Source organism: Heliangelus exortis, chromosome 12 (genome assembly GCF_036169615.1).
Source record: "Heliangelus exortis chromosome 12, bHelExo1.hap1, whole genome shotgun sequence".
Taxonomy (NCBI): Eukaryota; Metazoa; Chordata; class Aves; order Apodiformes; family Trochilidae; genus Heliangelus; species Heliangelus exortis.
Genome location: NC_092433.1, coordinates 683,424 through 700,842, shown reverse-complemented (window position 1 = coordinate 700,842; position 17,419 = coordinate 683,424). Strand labels below are relative to the sequence as shown.

General features: G+C 39.9%; 1 protein-coding gene across 4 annotated transcripts in view; it reads left to right on the top strand.

The window, feature by feature from the left end:
- The window catches only part of FAM120A (family with sequence similarity 120 member A), a 54,924-nt gene that overhangs the window by 22,879 nt on the left and 14,626 nt on the right, over positions 1-17,419 (top strand). For all 4 annotated transcript variants that reach the window (XM_071755320.1, XM_071755319.1, XM_071755318.1 and 1 more), the window contains exons 7-12: positions 8-291; positions 1,592-1,679; positions 5,087-5,311; positions 8,564-8,738; positions 14,263-14,512; positions 15,772-15,886. In XM_071755320.1, coding sequence (XP_071611421.1) covers positions 8-291; positions 1,592-1,679; positions 5,087-5,311; positions 8,564-8,738; positions 14,263-14,512; positions 15,772-15,886 — 1,137 coding nt within the window. The remainder of the gene's footprint in view (positions 1-7; positions 292-1,591; positions 1,680-5,086; positions 5,312-8,563; positions 8,739-14,262; positions 14,513-15,771; positions 15,887-17,419) is intronic.

Below are 17,419 nucleotides of genomic sequence, written 5' to 3'. Positions count from 1 at the left end.
ATTTTAGGCCCAGCAGATGTCCAATCAGGGTGGGGCCCAAGGTCAGGGTCCATACCCATATAGTCTCTCTGAGCCAGCCATAACCTTGGAAACAGGTGGAAAAAGTCTTTCTGAGCAGAACAACTACAGTAACATTCCTCACGAAGGAAAACATACACCATTGTATGAACGATCTTCTCCAATAAACCCAGCTCAGAGTGGCAGCCCCAATCATGTGGATTCAACTTATTTTCCTGCCTCTTCTACATCTTCGTCCTCCGACAATGATGAAGGCAATGGAGGTGCAGTGAAGTAAGTTAAAATTAATCTTGTAAATAAGAAATCTGCAAGGAAGTGATGATAGACCTTGAAAAAAAGTTTCAGGTCACTGTGGCTACAAACAGGTCCATGGTTTGGTCTAGACACCTCGTTCCCTGACAAACAGAAATCCAAAACCAAATAATGTTGGGTGTTTTTCCATTTCTGCCCCTATGTTTTATTGAAAGGAGAGTGAGATTTTTGTAAATGTCATAAAGCCTTTGAGTTCTTTACTTTGTATAAAAGAAACAGTCCTAGTTCACAGTAGAAGGAATTAAAATTTCAGTAGCTGAAAGTCTGAAACTTCACTGAATCTGTAAAGTTTACACTTCTTAAATTTTGGGATAAATGTGGCTTTGGGAGGAAGCCTGGTGTGAATGTCAGAAATTCACCATTTAAGACTGACTTAAGAGCCCTCACTGCCAGGCTGTGCATGGAACAAATTGGTTTTGCTCTGTTCTGCTGATGTACCTTGTTTACTGCCACAGTATTTCTGACTTCCCTGAGATCATATGCCTGTCCTTGGCAATGAAGCTGTGCAGACTTTCATTTAATTACTGCTTCCTGACCTACAAAAAGGAAATCTGAAGAGGCAGTTTGTGTTTTCCTTTGTCTTCTTAGCTGTAGTGGCTTACTGTGTGTTAATCAAAGCCTGGGGCTTGAGCAGGTCTCTGATTGCCTCTAAAAGTTTGGGGTTGTGTGTTTAAGTATGTTACTACTGGGAATTAAATGCTGAATGTGTCTACAATTACGTGGGATGGCTTGGACTTTGGGTTTTTTTTTGATGTAATCTTATAATTTTAAATCTTACCATGTGTTTTGCTTAGTAAATCAGGTAAGCTTTCACAGCTTCTGTTCAGTGTAGGACTGGAAATACACCTGCTGTAGCAAAAACTATGACACTTTTCTGCATTTTTATAGCGTTTCCTTATGCATTTTTTTTGCAATAAACTTAGAAACTGAAATCCAGTGTCATTTATATCGCAGTTAAAAGAAACACTTCTAATTGAGGGCATTTACTTAGCATCAGGACGAATAGTTAAAGTTCAATGAGGAATTTTTCCTGCATGCACATTATTTAGTCATCAACTGACTTGATGAAACAGGGTAAACTAATAAAATGCTGATATTGAAGACTCTTCAAGACTCCTACAAATTGACATTTCTAATATATAGCATCCCTTAAAAAAATCAGTTTCTGACTCACAGTTCCACTAACTGTCTCCAAAGATTTATCCCATTGTTTCTTAAAGAGCAGTTTAATTCCATGTGTTTTCTGTACATTGTCCTGCAGCCATGTCAGTGGGAACAAAATAGGCTGGGAAAAAACAGGAAGCCAGTCAGAAAGTCAAACGCGTGGAGACCTGGGAGACCAAACAAAGGTAATTCCTTAAGTTCCAAACACCAAAATGTATTACTTTCTGTTAAAGCTTTACAGCAAACTCTTCAGTCAAGTTTTGAATACTGATCTGTAGGATGTTGTATAAACTTTTACACATTTTTGTGAATTACAGAACAGCAGCTTCAAATTACAGCAAGTTTTCCAAGGAATAGTGTAGCATGTACATAAAAATGAAAAAAAAAAAACTACTATAAAGTGGAAAGAAACCAACAAACTTGTTGACTCTTTTGCTAACAGTATCAGCTCTTGGCATCTGTGTTTGCAGTAGTGCACTATTTTGATTTTTACTGGGGATTATAGCAGTCTAAGTGGGTTCAGAGTCCATGTCATATAACCTACAGTGTAGTGAAAACAGCTCTAGCAACATTTCAGGGCTAGCCACAGACCATTATAGGTATATTAAAGCTCAGCTGAGGAGTAAAAGCCCTTTATAAGTGCTGGTGTGAATTTCACTCAATGCATATTAAAATAGCTCCATGGGACAAGTTGGAATGTATTGCTACTTAAGTTTAAGAATGAGGTGACTAAAGCCTTGATAAAGACTTAACATTTTCTTACCATATTTCTTCAAAATTTAAAACCATTGTCAAATCAAGGGTATAATGGTGTGCGTTCCAAGTTTGCACCATGTTGGGAAAGAACGCTCACAGCTTTTGCATTTAATATCTCTGTCTTGGTGATGGAACTTCACACCAGCTGTTAATTGTGTGTCAAAAAACCCCAATCTCAAGCAACTTAAACTGGAGACAAAAAGATCTTTTGCCCTGTACCTTTGACAAAGAAATTCCAGTAAGCTTGGGCTTTGTGCTTCAAATCTCAGGCTGATGATCTCATCCATCAGTGGTTATTGTTTTTGCAGACTACGCCCCATATGGTAACTGTATCTGCCTGCTGATCCCTCACCATATGCAAATGTTCATTTGACCTGTTACATTCCTTTCCTCTCCACATCAAGGGCTGTGCCTGGAGCATGGTGACAGTGTCCCAGCAGCAGTGTCCTGGGGGCTGTGCTGCCTCCCTGAGTGGGGTGATGGGTGTATGGGACACACTGCACAGCATGTCTGTCTGCCTGTCCTTGTACAAGCAGAATTAGAGCTCTTTAAGCAGTGATTAATCTTGCTAATAGATGTATGCATGCAGCCCAGCTTAAGTGCATCCAGTTTAGTGTATGAGTGCTCATGAGTTTTGCTGATTTGCTTTTTATATCAAACCACTTCTTCAGCCTTCAGTAGCTGCAGAAGACAGTTGCATCTGTTGAACACGACAGGGAGGATTATGAGTACATTTTGTAGATAAATCACAGAATCATCCAGGTTGGAAGGGACCTCAAGGAAAGAATCATTAATTGCAACCCTTGATCCACTCCCCCCGTGGTTCCCAGCCCATGGCACTCAGTGCCACATTCAGTCTCTGCTTAAAAACCTCCAGGGATGGAGAATCCACCCCCTCCTGGGCACCCATTCCAATGCCTCAGCACCCTCTCTAGAGAGAATTCCTTCCTAATAACCAAGCTTATGCTCTGCCAGGGGAGGTTTAGGTTGGATATTAGGAAGGAATTCTCCAGTCCATGCCCTCTTGTCTGGCTGATGGAGCCCAACCCCTCCCTGGCTCCAACCTCCTTTCAGGGAGTTGTAGAGAGTGATGAGGTCTCCCCTGAGCCTCCTCTTCTCCAGCCTCAACACCCCCAGCTCCCTCAGCCCTTCCTCACAGGACTCATTTTCTAGAGAGGTAATATTCATGATCAAAAAAAGAGGAAATATTTCATGAAGATTTTGAGTGAACGAGCTCCATGAGTTTGAGATAAAGTGCTGAAAACCTAGCATAGATCAAACAGGTAGCAGCAACCTTGACACTTTTGATTTAAATGTCAAAATTCCTTGCTTGTCATTGTCTTTCTGCATGATGAGACATGACAAAGGTATGCTCAGCTCATTTGGGTGGTTATATATTACTAAGGAAAAAAAAACAACTTTTAACAGTGGTAATCCCTCAATTTTGAGTATTACTGGAGCAGATCCAGGAAGAACTGTGGGAGTGCAAGTGGGGAAAGCATTGCTGTCCTTTGGGGATTTTTGTCTTCCCTCTGTGCCCTCATTGATTGGCAGTGCTGTAAACTTCTCTTTGTGGTCCAGTATCACTGACTTTTAGTTGTTGAGGTAGTAGAAGAGAGGGATAAAAATAATTGAACTAAAAAAGAAATCTCAAAATACAGATTTAATAGAGCTGTGATAGCTGTTGTGTTGATAAAAACATTCTGTATTAATAGAGTGTGTTAGAAGTATAATGGTTTACAAGTTTTAACCATTCTTCTAAATATATTCATTTTTATAAAATGAAGTCTGGATTGCCACCTCAAAATATTATCTTTCAGTAAACATCCTATTTGATGGTTTGCTTAAAATATAATTTGGAAATAAAGTTGCTCATTTGATATTTTGCTAGTACATGTTTTTACTAAGACATCTTTCTATAGAAGGTATTTGGAGGTTCTGGGGGATTCCTTGGTTTTTACATGCAGGTTTTTATTTTTGTAAGAGCCTCAAGTGAACAAACAGGGCTTTTTTAGGCCTGTCTTTTTGTTACTTGTTCATGGCTCTGGCCATTTCTGTTTTAGCTTTACTTTTAAATGTTTACTTTGGAATTTTCTACCCCAATTGTGCAAATACTCATGCCTGAAGTGTTATCAAGTGAACAAATTAAATTTCAGTCTCAGAAGTTTTTCTTACTGCTATAATAGTTTGTAGGCATTAAACTTGTGTGAACTCTTAAACTAAACCCAGGATTTTTAGAAATTAACTCTGTCAGAGATACAACATAAAGCTTACAAAAGGCTTATTCACCAGTAGGTTTACAGTTTTTTTTTTAAAAAGCACAAAACCATTTACAAGATTTCTGAGTTCAGACACTATATTAAATGTCTTTTTTCTGGCTCCATTTAGAAATACAGGCTGAGAAGGAATGTTTTAATGGAAGTCGAGAAAATTTACAGGATTTGTGACTATCAGTTAACCCCTTTAGTTTGTCATATCTTGGAAGTACTTATTTAAGAGGCCATTCAGGTTTCCTTAGGAGGTCATCAGTCCCCCTTCCTTACTGTGCAGTTAAAAAAGTAAAGAAAAATAATTACTGTAACTGTTAGTAAGTGAAAGCTTTACCCCATAATATTTGTTTTTTTTAATAATGTGTTTCTGCTGGTCAACAAGGACTGAAAATTTTCATTTTCTGAAAAGTTCTGTAGTTATCTTGAGTCTACATACTGATACAACCTAAGGTGAAGATTCAGTGTTTTCATTGTGGGCAGAGAAGGAATTTGCTGTTCCTCTTGGCTAATCTGGTATCTTTCTGTACACATTCAAAAGCACTTCTGCTTTGTATGTTCTGTTACAGGTAGAAGGTTCCTCTAGTGCTTCTTCAGGAAGTCAGGCAGCTGAAGTCAAAGGGAATCAAACCAGTAATCCACAAATCCCATGCCTGTTGTCAATGCCCACCAGGAACCACATGGATATTACTACCCCTCCATTACCTCCTGTAGCACCTGAAGTATTAAGAGTGGCAGAACACAGGCACAAGAAGGGGTTAATGTATCCCTACATCTTTCATGTCCTAACCAAGGTATGACATTTAAAAATAGTTGACTGGAAGATAATGATTCTGTAAAGATAATTGTGCATGCATTTCTAGCAAGTTCGTTTTTAAATGTTTGAGTTCTGGCTCATTTTTAATGCTTCTAAAATTTTTCCCCCCCTGTTCTCTAACCACTGATCTGGTCTGGTACATTGTTCCAATAAATATGAGATGATGTGTTTAGGTACAAAATAAATAATTTTTCCCAAATAGGATTAGATATTTTCCTATCTCTGCACGTGTGTGTGTGTGTCTGTGCAACGTGTATATGTTTTTATATAGAGTTAATTTCCATTTAAAAATTCCTGCATATGTTCTTTGGTGTCTGTGCCAAGTCTTTTCTATTTTCAGTGTTCAAAAATACTTAGACTGTTTTCCCTCACGATCTGATCCCTCTCATCCCTGGTAGCTAGCCCTGATAGAAACATAGCAGCTGTAAGGAGTCCCTTTTGTGTGAGCCTAAAAGGTAATTATAGATTAACTCAGTGATGTTCTGAATTTTTGTTCGTTTTAGTTAAACAGAACATTTCTGATGGCTTTTTGGGTTTTTTTGTTGGGCTGTTTTATGTGCTAGCCTTCAAATCCCAGGTAAGCTGCAAGTGTTTTCACTCAGCTTGGACTCTTTGTCTGCTCAGTGTGTCCAGTAAAAAAATCTACCAGAACAGTCACACCTTGGGAAACAATGGGAGAGCTTCTTACAGAAACAAGCAGGGATAAGCTGCTTCTGCATGTCTGGAAGCAGCTTTGTATTGAATCAGGAAGGAGCTGTGGCAGTGGTGTTCCTGCAAAACTCTGTGTTTCACTTAATCTAGTCTCAGTAGACAGAAGTTCATTGTTCCTTCTAAGTGCAAACAGATGAGTCCCAGAATGAAACAACTTTAATCTTCTTCCTTCTTAGTGTCTGAAACACAGAGTACTTACTGGTTCCCATACAGCAAGCCCATTCACTGCATATTTGTAGAGCATCTAGCAAAATGGCACTGCCACACTCCTGTTAACTTCTGTTTAACATAAAAATCCACTTCAGGACAATGACTGTAGGTGGGGATCTCAAATCCATAAAAAAGAGAAATTTCTGCCTTGGCTGAGATTTGGATTTCCTGCTTTCTGTGTTTGCTTGTACCATAGCTTATATTGCTGCCATCTTCCTCTTTATCAAAGGAAAGTGAAGAACCAAAAGGTTTATGGAGACCATTGGTGCCGCTTCTGTTTCACACCTTGCATAGCCATGTTTTCTTTTTACATTTAAATGCTACTTGTTGTTTAATCATATCATGATTTAGATTGGGAAAGACCCTCGAAGTCTTTGAGTCTGACCATGAACCCAGTGCAGCACTAAACCATGTCCCAAAACGCCCCATTTACATGTCTGCTAGATGCCTCCAGGGATGATGATCCAGCCTCACAATTCTTTCAGTGAAAAAACTGTTCCTAACATCTAATTTAAACATCCCCTGGCACAACTTGAGGCTGTTTCCTCTTGTCTTATCACTGGTTCCTTGGGAAAAGAGACAAGCCCCACCCTGCCCCAACCTCCTTTCAGGGAGCTGTAGAGAACAAGGTCTCCCCTCAGCCTCCTTACTCCAGGCTGAATGCTTGCAGGTCCCTCAGCAGTTCCTCATCAGACTTGTGCCCCAGACCCTTCCCCAGCTCTGTTGCTCTTCTCTGGACACACCCCAGCCCCTCAATGTCCTTCTTGTCCTGAGGGGCCCAGGACTGACCCCAGGATTCCAGGTGCAGCCTCGGCAGTGGCCACACCAGTGCTGCTCCCAGCCATGGTGCTGGTGCCCACCTTGGGCACACGCTGCCTCCTTTCCAGCTGCTGTTGACCAACACCCCCAGGTCCTTTTCCAGTGGGCACTTTCCAGCCATTCTGCCCCAAGGCTGGAGCTTTCCCTGGGGTTCTTGTGACCCAGGTGCAGGACCCAGGACTTGGCCTCATCCCATTGACCCAGCCTGCCCAGGTCCCTGGCAGAGCCTGCCTGCCCTCAGGCAGATCCACACTCCAGCACAACTCAGTGTTATTGTATCTCAAAATGGAAGAAAACTAATTAAAAGCCTGTGTTTGAGAAATCTACTCCCAACAGAGAAAAAAGTCAGTCTAGGGGTGGCTGCAGAAGAAAATAAATTGGTATTAGTAAAGTCTGCTTTTTTTTCCTCACTAGCTGAAATGCTTTTGAACAAGAGTGCTCAGTGAACCATGGGTACACTGACAGATACCTGATTGTGTAATTATGGGATTCTTTAGAAATTGGCACAGAGAGCTGTTCCAGGTTATGTAGCTGTGATGTTTAGAGAGAGATCTTTTAGACACACCTGAAGTAGCATGGTCTGAGTTAAATCTGACAATACTGTAATCACTCCAAGATGTCAGTGACTGTATTCATTATTGGGACAGCTGAAATGTTTTTTCAAGTGAAAGTAGCAAAATGAAGTGCTTACTTGGCAGTGTTGAAAATAAAGGCTGATATCTGGGAGCAATGCTGTGTAGTCAGTTGCTTTCTGAGAAAATTTTACCATGGTAAGATGCACAGACACAGCCTAGAATATTGCTGCTGCTGTTTTGAGACAGAATATTGGAAGATTCTTCCTTGCTTTTTTTCTGAAAAAGTAGAAATGCTAGAGCTTTATTTATATACATTTAGAAACAACCTCACTTAAGCAATTCCCAGTTGAGATTTTTGACTAGGTCAAAATACATAAATCATAATTCTGTGGGGCTTTTTTCTCTTGAGTCCCTGATGTTGTTTCAAATTCTTGCACCAAAAAGTCAGACGAGTGTTTTTAGACAGCTTATGTATTTTCTAAAATAACTGTCTGAAATCTAAATCAGCTTTAAATGTGTCTCAACTGTCTAGAAGTGCATTATTGCTGCACTGTCACGTGTACTGTTTCAGTCTTCAAAGTGTCCATATTTGAAGATCAGTGTTTAGGTAATCCACACCTGCAGGTAGTCCAGAAAAAAAAATAAAAATAAGTGTATGTGATGGAGAAGAGAAAGAGGAAAGCATTAGGGATAATGAGAACCTAGAGACATAGGGGAGGAAAGCCAAGTAGATTGGAGGGTAATCCTCCTCTGATGTTACCTTCATAAACCCAAGATCCACATTACTGCTAAATCACATTTTTCTTGCCCATTTTTCTTTTTTTATTGGATCTGGATTGAGTTACCGTGCATACCTAAATACTTTTCTGTTCACTGTAACATGTCATGTTTTTCTGCTTTCTTTCATGCCAAAGGGAGAAATCAAAATTGCCGTTTCTATAGAAGATGAAGCCAACAAAGACCTGCCTCCTGCTGCTCTCCTTTATAGGCCAGTTCGTCAGTATGTTTACGGAGTCCTGTTTAGTTTGGCAGAAAGCAGAAAGAAAACTGAAAGACTTGCTTTTAGAAAGAACAGACTTCCACCAGAATGTATGTACTGTAGAATCCATTCTTTATTTCTCTTTCCTTTGCTGTGTTTTCATATCCATTTGTGCCATGATTTGGATGAGAATGTAGTTGCTGCTGAGATTTCATGGGTGTAGCTAATGCTGGAGGAACTTATGGCTTATTTGAGCCCATGAATAATAGAAAAAGATGTGTTTAATTTGAGTTTTATTTCCTGCAGTAGTTTAGGAGCTATAAACGTTACCATTTCTAAGCAAGCTCTGCAGTTTGTTTTTAAACATTTGCTCAAGCTGCTCTCAGGCTTGCAGCAAGTAACATCAGTTTGGGATGTAATTTTTGAAGTATGTGGCAGAACTTGGATTGTAGGAAGCTTCTGTGCATACAGATTTGCCTACTTAAAAAAAAAAAGAGGTGCATATGTTAAATTACCCTGTCTCCCCAAATATGCAATTAGTGTACTTCAGTGAAGTTTGCAAGCCTCCAGTATCTCAGGTACTGCATATAAAAACTTGGTTTAAAGTCTGCTGAAATCAGTCAGGCTAGACCTGGGTGAAGGCAGAGTAAACTTCTGCACAGACTCATCAAAGGATCCTGTTGCTCATTCAGAGGGATGAATTCTTATCTTCATATTAATCTGCAAGTTGTCTGTTTAAGTCTTCTGTTCTAGGAATTACTGTCATTCCAGAAAAGTCATCCTCCTCTTTTTCTTGTAATGAAATGCATACAAAGAAATGAATGAACTTTACAGTAGCATCTTATAAAGGTTAAGGGGATGCTAAAGCATTAAGTGAATGGTGGTGGTGGCAGCAGAAGTATTTATTTACTGGAGTTTGCTGTCACAAGGCTAAATTTAAGAATCAGATGGTTAGAATGTATGAAAGTATCATTTAGTCTTCATGGGTAAAAGGATAAAAATAATCACTTGTAAACTTCCCTTTTCCCATTTTTTTTTTTTTTTGTGAAATGCTTTGTACCTTTATAGTGAAGATGATAATCTTTCAGCACTGTTTGAAAACCTGTTTAGCCCAGTTATTTTGAGAATTATCTCTACCCTGCTTGAGTAGTGTTTCAGCACACATATTGCCACAAACTTCTTAATCCTTTAAACTCACATAACATAGTAGTATTTTAGGTTACCAGGTTATTTCAGGATTAAAATTGTGATGTTATTTTTAGTGTGCATTTATCCGCATTAGGCTTCTGTCCTTAAAAGTGTACTACTGTGTTTGTAGTGCTGAAGTAGCTGAGTGCTTCAGTTTCCAGAATGTTTTTATCTTTTAAATCTAGAATGTTCTCTGTAGGCTACTGGGGAAGCCTGTATAAACTTTTATTTTCTCTTCACATAGACTGCTTTGGAGAGTTTTATTCTTGCTGGAGGCTCAGAATGGTGCTGCTGACTTGGTTTAGACACAGGAGGCAAATCTTGCTGCAGGACACGCTCAGCTACTGACCTCATTCCCTCTTAGGGGGAGTGATCATGCCCTTAAAAAAAATCTAAAAATCTGAACATCTGCCCAAAAGTTAGTTGCCTCACTGCAAAGCTAACAATTCTAGTAAAGGTGGATTGGAGCTAAGATGAGTGTGTGGTTAGAAAAAGCTGTGTTGCAGGGGCACATCTGTTTTGGTCACCTTTCTTATAAAGTGGCAAGGACTGGGCAGGCTGTGCCAGATGCAGAGAGAATGGTGTCTGAAGTGGCAAGAGCAGGTTCCTCAGCTTGATCAGTCACACTTGTTAGCCCCTGTGAACTTCTCTGAGTGCCCAGGCTATAATGAACTAGTGGTGCTGATTCTCCTCCAGTGTCTTAATATTTTTTGCTGCTCAGTAATTAGGACAATGAAGAGAAATTGTAAGAATTTAAAAATTTCTAAAGAAATTATTTATAAAGAAATTATTAATCTCTAAAGAAATTATATTGTCATTAAGATTTATATGGAGACACAAATATATTAATTTCTCACATCCTGACATCTTTGTAGCAACCATGACACTGGTGACACAATAATTGTTCCTGAATAATTTGCAAGTACATTGCATGCAGGAGTTATAGGATGCTATGAAAAATACAAATTAACTGTCACATCACTGTTACAACTAAATATGTAGATAGCAGGATAATGGATCTTTCATTAAGTGGATTACTTCCTATCTTACAAATCAGTAATATTTTTATGTAGCCAAAAAGCCAACAAAATGGCAACAGATCTCTTGGAAGAGGGGGTCAGTGAGGCTCTTCAGGGATGGGTGCTAAGCCTTTGCTGTGCATGTCCTCATGTCCTCACCTAAAGGATATGAAAAGCTTAATCATAAAATTCTTGATTATGTTTTTTCTGCCAAGGGCACAGCATTGCCCATTCTGCCCTTCTTTCTGAGGAGATTGAAACCAAGCATCTGTCTTGGGTTTCTTTTCAAGCTCTGAAAAGGGGTTATTCTTGTGCTCTGATGAGCACACATATGTGTGGATGAAACCATCTGCCCTTTCCATTCTGTGGAAAAATGCACACTTGTACAAGGTGTCTGAACTCCTGGCTGAATCCAAAGGTTTGTTATTTTAAGCCTGGCCACCTTGTGATGTACTGCTCTCCATCAAGGATGTATTCAGCTGGTGCTGTTTCTGCCAGAAGGAAAGCCATGTCTTGGGTAGCAGCTCTTCTGCAAAATCAAGCATGCTGAGCTCAAGCTGTGCTGCCAGTAAAGATTGTAAAGTTAAAAATGAGGTGTGCTGCTCTGCTGGTGGTATTGGGTACCTCACACCTCCTGGTCAGCTGATGAAAAAAATGCAGAGAATACCAGAACTACCTGAGCTGTAGTTAGCACCAAGGGCTCTAACAGATAGCCTGGGCATGCAGGATGCTGCTGCTGCTGGCTTAGAGCCTGTAGCCCATGGCTATCAAGCAGGTTACCCTGATGCAGACTGTTGCTGCTTGGATTGACCTTCAGGTGTGGGGATGGTGGTGCTCAAAGCAGGGGTCAAGGTAGCATGCAGTTCTTCAGCTACTTTTGAGTATTCAAACACTCTGAGCAGCAGCAGGAGGAAGTTCAGTGTGAAACCAGTGTAATTAGCACTGTGGTGTTGTGGGTGAAGGCACTCTGATCACCAGTATTCCTTGTAGCTGATGTAGTCTGCAGCATAGACATTGCTTATCTCCAGGTGGAAGTCCTGGGAGGGAAGCAGCACGTTCCTCTGAGGACAGATTCCTAGCAGCAGTGTTCTTGGCAGCAGTCCCAGTACTGAGCTGTCAAAGGTTTAAGAAATGCCCTGGAGAAACAAGTGGATATGGACAAGTCCTGGATTCATCTGTTACATTAGATGTTATATTTGGGTGAGCAGTGCTACAGTTACTTGTCAACCCATACAGCTGTAATTCCTCATCCCCATCACCCAGAGAGGGTACTGTGTGCCAGTCCACTACAGGGCCTTCATGCTGACCCATACTGCAAGAATCATGGTTACCTTGCCCTTCAGAACCATCACTTTGCAAAATTTTGAAGGCAGGGTGAGTCTGCAGTGTGACCTCTCTAGGTACCATGTTCCTGAGCACAGATGGAATGAGAGCAAAAGGAAGTAAATGCCCCTCTGGCCTTAATTTTATCTCATTCCCAGAGTAAAAGCTCTGAACCAAATCTGAATGTTGAAACTTAAGATTGCAGATAGAGAACACAGATACAAAATCATAGATACAAACACAGATACAAAAATTATAGAATCATAGAATGGTTCAGGTTGGTAGGGACCTTTAAGATCATCCAACCCCCTTGTGTAAAGTTGCTTTCTTCTAAGCTTGAGATCTTGAAATGTGAAATATATATGTGAAAGAAAAAACAGTGAAACATTTGTGCTCAGTGTAGCTCTGTTCCCTTGCTGTTGTCTGCTGTTCTACAGGAGCTGCAGAAGCTGAGGATGTGGTCATCTGAGGATGCTTGAATGCTGTGAGCAAGTAGAGTTCACCTCTGGAGGGGCATCCAGACTGAGAAACTGGGTGTCACCTCCTTTGTCAAACAGGAGGATGAAGGAAAGAAAATAAAAAACCCAACTTCAAAATACAAACAACTATTTTGTGTCAGTCATTGACAGTTTGGAGGTTTTTTTAGGTTTTTTTGGTTTTTTTACTACTAACAGATTAAACAGTTCTGCACAGTAGTCTCAGTCTGTTTGCTGAGAGAGGTTAAGAAGTTTTTGTCCATAAGTATCACTTGCTTCTGAGACCTGAAAGCAGTGAAGCAAATCTCTGAAAGCCTGCATAAGAGACATCCTTTTCTTTATGTTTACTGTCCCAGGCCTAAACAGGAAATAAGAGCTGGTGTGATAAACTCTGCCCAAATAACATTAGCTCTGCTGGCTGTTAAAGCATCTTATGTAGCTCGTGGCATAGAAAAACTGGTAGCAACAAAAATAGAACGTGATTTCGTAGTGAGGCTACCAACTAAATATATCAGAATATTTATTTCAAGTGCTGCATGTTATCTTTGTAAAACTCTTCCTGTGCTCTACGGAATGTACTTACAATGCTGGAGAAGTTTGAATCAAGAAAAGCATCAGGGTGCTTTGGTTCTTTAATCCCAACCATCACCTCGGCTGTGGTTAGACTGCCCTAACATCAAAATTATTTGTAAAGGTTCTGTTTGATTGCTGAAGGAGACTTTGTGGCTGTAGGGGCTATCTTGGCACCAGCAGTACTTTCTTCTTCTGTAGCATAAAGATTTCTAGCAGAAAGACCAGGTCTGTGCTCCTGTGGGGAATCTCTCTGGGCTGTAATGTGAAGCTTCACTAACGAGCTCCTTGAATCTTTCCACACTGCATAACTGGGCTCTGAGTTAAGAAGGGTGCAAACAAATTTTGAGCTGTGTCAACCTTGGGGTCATTCCAAGGCCAAAGATATAATTTCTCAGTCTTTTTTTTTTTTTTTTTTTTTTTCTCTTGTGTTCTTTTTTCGTTGCCTTCAGTTATCAAAAAGGAGATGGTTTAGCAGCAGTGCAGTAAATTGAAAGGCTTCTGTGAAGTAATGTTTTGTAAAATTTTATGGCAAAATAAGACCCCAAACCCACCCATATTTGAGATCTCATTCCATTGCAGTAGTTGAATGATGACAGACAAGTGTAACAGAGTTTAAACCTTACTTGAATAAAATCAGGATCATACTGGTCTTAAAGACTACTTAAGGAATGTATTTGTGTTGATGTGCTATTTTTATTTATCAATGTGGGGTTTTGGTCAATGACACAGAGATATTCTAGGGGAAAAGCACATTTTCAAATAACGTTGTTTGATTTAGAAAAACCTATGTAGTTCCTTTAGGTTGTATATGAATTTCAAAATATTAATATAAGATTGCTAGTACACACTTGGTTGCATATGCTTAATTTGTAAGGGATTGCAGTGGAAAGATGGTTCATAGAGAGCTTGAATGACCAATTTGGCAGTGTCCTGACCCAGAGTGTTGGTGTCTGTCACAGCCTCAAAGTGATGCTTTTGGATCAGTGTCTCTGATATACAACAGTGTAAATATACTCTGCCTTTTAACTCTAAGTTTTCTTTTGACTGTTCTGTAGTTTCACCAGTGATTATTAAAGAATGGGCTGCTTACAAAGGAAAGTCTCCTCAGACCCCTGAGCTGGTGGAAGCACTTGCCTTCAGGGAGTGGACCTGCCCTAACCTGAAGAAGCTGTGGCTGGGAAAAGCAGTGGAAGACAAGAACCGGAGGATGAGGGCGTTTTTGGCCTGCATGAGATCAGACACACCAGCAATGCTCAACCCAACTAATGTGCCCACTCATCTTATGGTGCTCTGCTGTGTACTAAGGTCAGTGTCACCCTAAGGGAAAACAGCCTAAAGGAAAGGATTTGCTATTTCATCTGGCATATTTGTGTAAACCAGGAGTGTGGAAAGTGTTAATTGGTATTTGCAGTGTCAATAGGAGGAGGGGCTTGTTCTGGTTTGAAAACATTGCTCCTGTGATTCTCAAAAGGATGCTGAATATTCAGTGTTTCTTTCTTCAGTCTCTAGAGGACTGAAGGGAGAAGGAAAAAAAGTTCTTGTGCTGCTAAATGGCCACAGTAGCATTTGAATTCGTTTTATCCTTATTATACTCTAGGCTTCAACTTACTAAAAAACCAAATATTTAGGGTTTTAGAGGTTGTGTTGGTGAAGTTGTAAAGCCAAAGAGAGTGGCTTTTTCTGCATAGCAGCTCCTCAGGATGTAAAGCTCACATGAATGGTACCCACCTATGATGTGTTAGAGATTCCCTGTGTTAGAACTGCTCATCTAGGTGACATGATGGTAACCAGCAGTTGGAGTATTTATTTCATACTTGAGCTTTTCAGAGAGAAAGTCACAAGGTCCAAAATGCTTAACTGTTGAATTTGCAGATTGAAAAATGAGGAGTTGAGAGAAGCTTGCTTGTTTGACATGGGGTAATTATTCCAATAATTAGCTCATAAATCTGTCAGAATCCAAGGTTAGCATATTGCACAGGAAAAATTTTTGAGAGTGATAAATATAAATTTGTCTTCAGTTTTATTGTACTTTGTCTTGCCTTCTGAACATTAGAGCTCCTTTGTTTTTCTCCTTACAGAATGGTAAGTGTACAAAAAAGTAGTCCAAAGTGTATCTTAAAGCAGAGCTCCTCATTCATCTGGGCAGGAAGTTTCTCTCTTGATGTGTGGCAGATAGAAATTGTTGCTCATTAAGGTGTGATGAGCATAAAATGTACAGCATAGACAATTTCTGAGTAATGTGTCACCATGTTCACAAAGTCCTTTTTAAAAAATAACATTAGTCTTTATATTATTTTATTTTTAGATGTATAAGAATCCACTTAAGTTTTAAACTCTTTGGTGTCCTGCCTTCCCCTCCTTCACTGGGAGGGGGCTCTGCCATAACTGATTCAGAGTCAGTTACTCTTCCAAGTTTAACTTCAAATTATTTTGTACTTTCACCTTTTTTAACTGCTCAAATCTAGACAAGTAAAAAGGTATTTTTGTTGCTGCATTCTGGTTACTTCTGAATAAATACCTCTTGGTTTACTTGTTAACTGAGTAACTGTGGGCTTCCTCTGTAGGTATATGGTACAGTGGCCGGGGGTTCGTATACTTCGTCGCCAGGAACTTGATGCTTTTCTTGCCCAAGCATTGTCTCCAAAGCTCTATGAACCTGACCAGCTTCAGGAACTCAAGGTAATTCTTAACTACAGCTTGCATAATTTCAGACATTTATTCCCCAGTGATCCATATTAACTGTAGTGGGTGGTGCATTTGTGCCTATCTGACTAACGCCTTGCATAATTACCTGTAACTTCCAAAATACTGCTCTTTTGGAAATGTAAAACAAATGTGCTTCCATTACAAAGAATAAAAAAACCCACCAAAACAAAACCCACACACTCCCTAAGGTTTGTTTACCTGGCCATACTTACACACTAATTTGGCTTTTTTTCATTGATTCAGCATTCAAGAGATTTTTGTAGCTAAGCGTGGAAATGGAGAGAGACTTGAGTAATCTTGAATGGAATAATGGAGAAAACCTGGAAAACAGTTTATTATTACTCACAGAATTACAGAAATAGTTATTTTGAGGATTTTAAAAGTTAAGGTCTCTAAGTTTGTATTTTTTTTTCTAATACCATAGTAGCACATGTAGTAAATACTGCCAGTTAATTGATAGAGTTGTTTAGTGTGTTATCCTTCCTGTAAATAGAGAATGCTTACCCATCTCTGCAACATCATCTTTCTCTGGGCAGTTGCCTTGTTCAACATTCATATGCTCACAGTGAAATTTCCTCTTCTAGCCTTTGAGCTAAAATACACAAGATTTAGTTAGTGCTTTTTCCTTAAAAGTTGTTCAGAACCTACTGTGAAATCCTCTGAATAAAATGATAGAATTTAGTCCTTTTTTTATATATATTTTTAAACCAACTTTTTCAGAATTGAAGTAATATTAGATACTTTCTTCTACATGATGTGTCTTAAGCCCAGGAGTGTGTTAGCTAACTGGAAGCCATGGGAGGTACTGGGATATGTATAGGGAATGCACAGCTGGAAGTGATCCATCTGATCTCCTGCCTGCATCAGCATAGTGAAGGAGGTGAGATGCTGATCACCTCTCCATCTCATGACCTCGTGTTGAAGAAGTCACTTCAGAGAGCCTTTTAGGTACTGTAGGGCTCAGGAGAATCTGGGGACCAGCTCTGATCCCAGCAGTGCCTTGGCAGCCTCTGTCCTTAATTCACTCAGCAAGGAGCAGAAGGTGGTTGTTTCCCATGTTTGTTCCTGTTCACAGGTGCACACTGCAGAGGGGCACAGGCAAAAGCAGCAGTCCTAGCACTGTTCTTTTCAGAAGAAACAGTAATTAAGCTCACACACTTTTCAGCTATTAGGCTGCCTAAGGAGTATTTTGCCACCTAATACCAAGTCTGCAACAGCGTTCTCAAAGCCAGACAGTGACTGTTTCTCTTCTGGGGGTGACAGGGGGAATTGAGCTTGCATTGATGCTTGTATCATCCTGGTGAGGACTTCTCAGTCTATAAATGAAATGAGTCTCCTCATGGAAACTTAGCAGCTTAGCCATAGACATACTGATAAATCTCAGGGGCAGAAAACACCTGAATCCACTTTGGAATCGATCTGAACTTACCCCACAGCAGGTAGAGAACTGCTGTGTTGACTGTCTTACTGGCAGAGTTAACAGGAAAACAAAATCCTCTTCCCTTA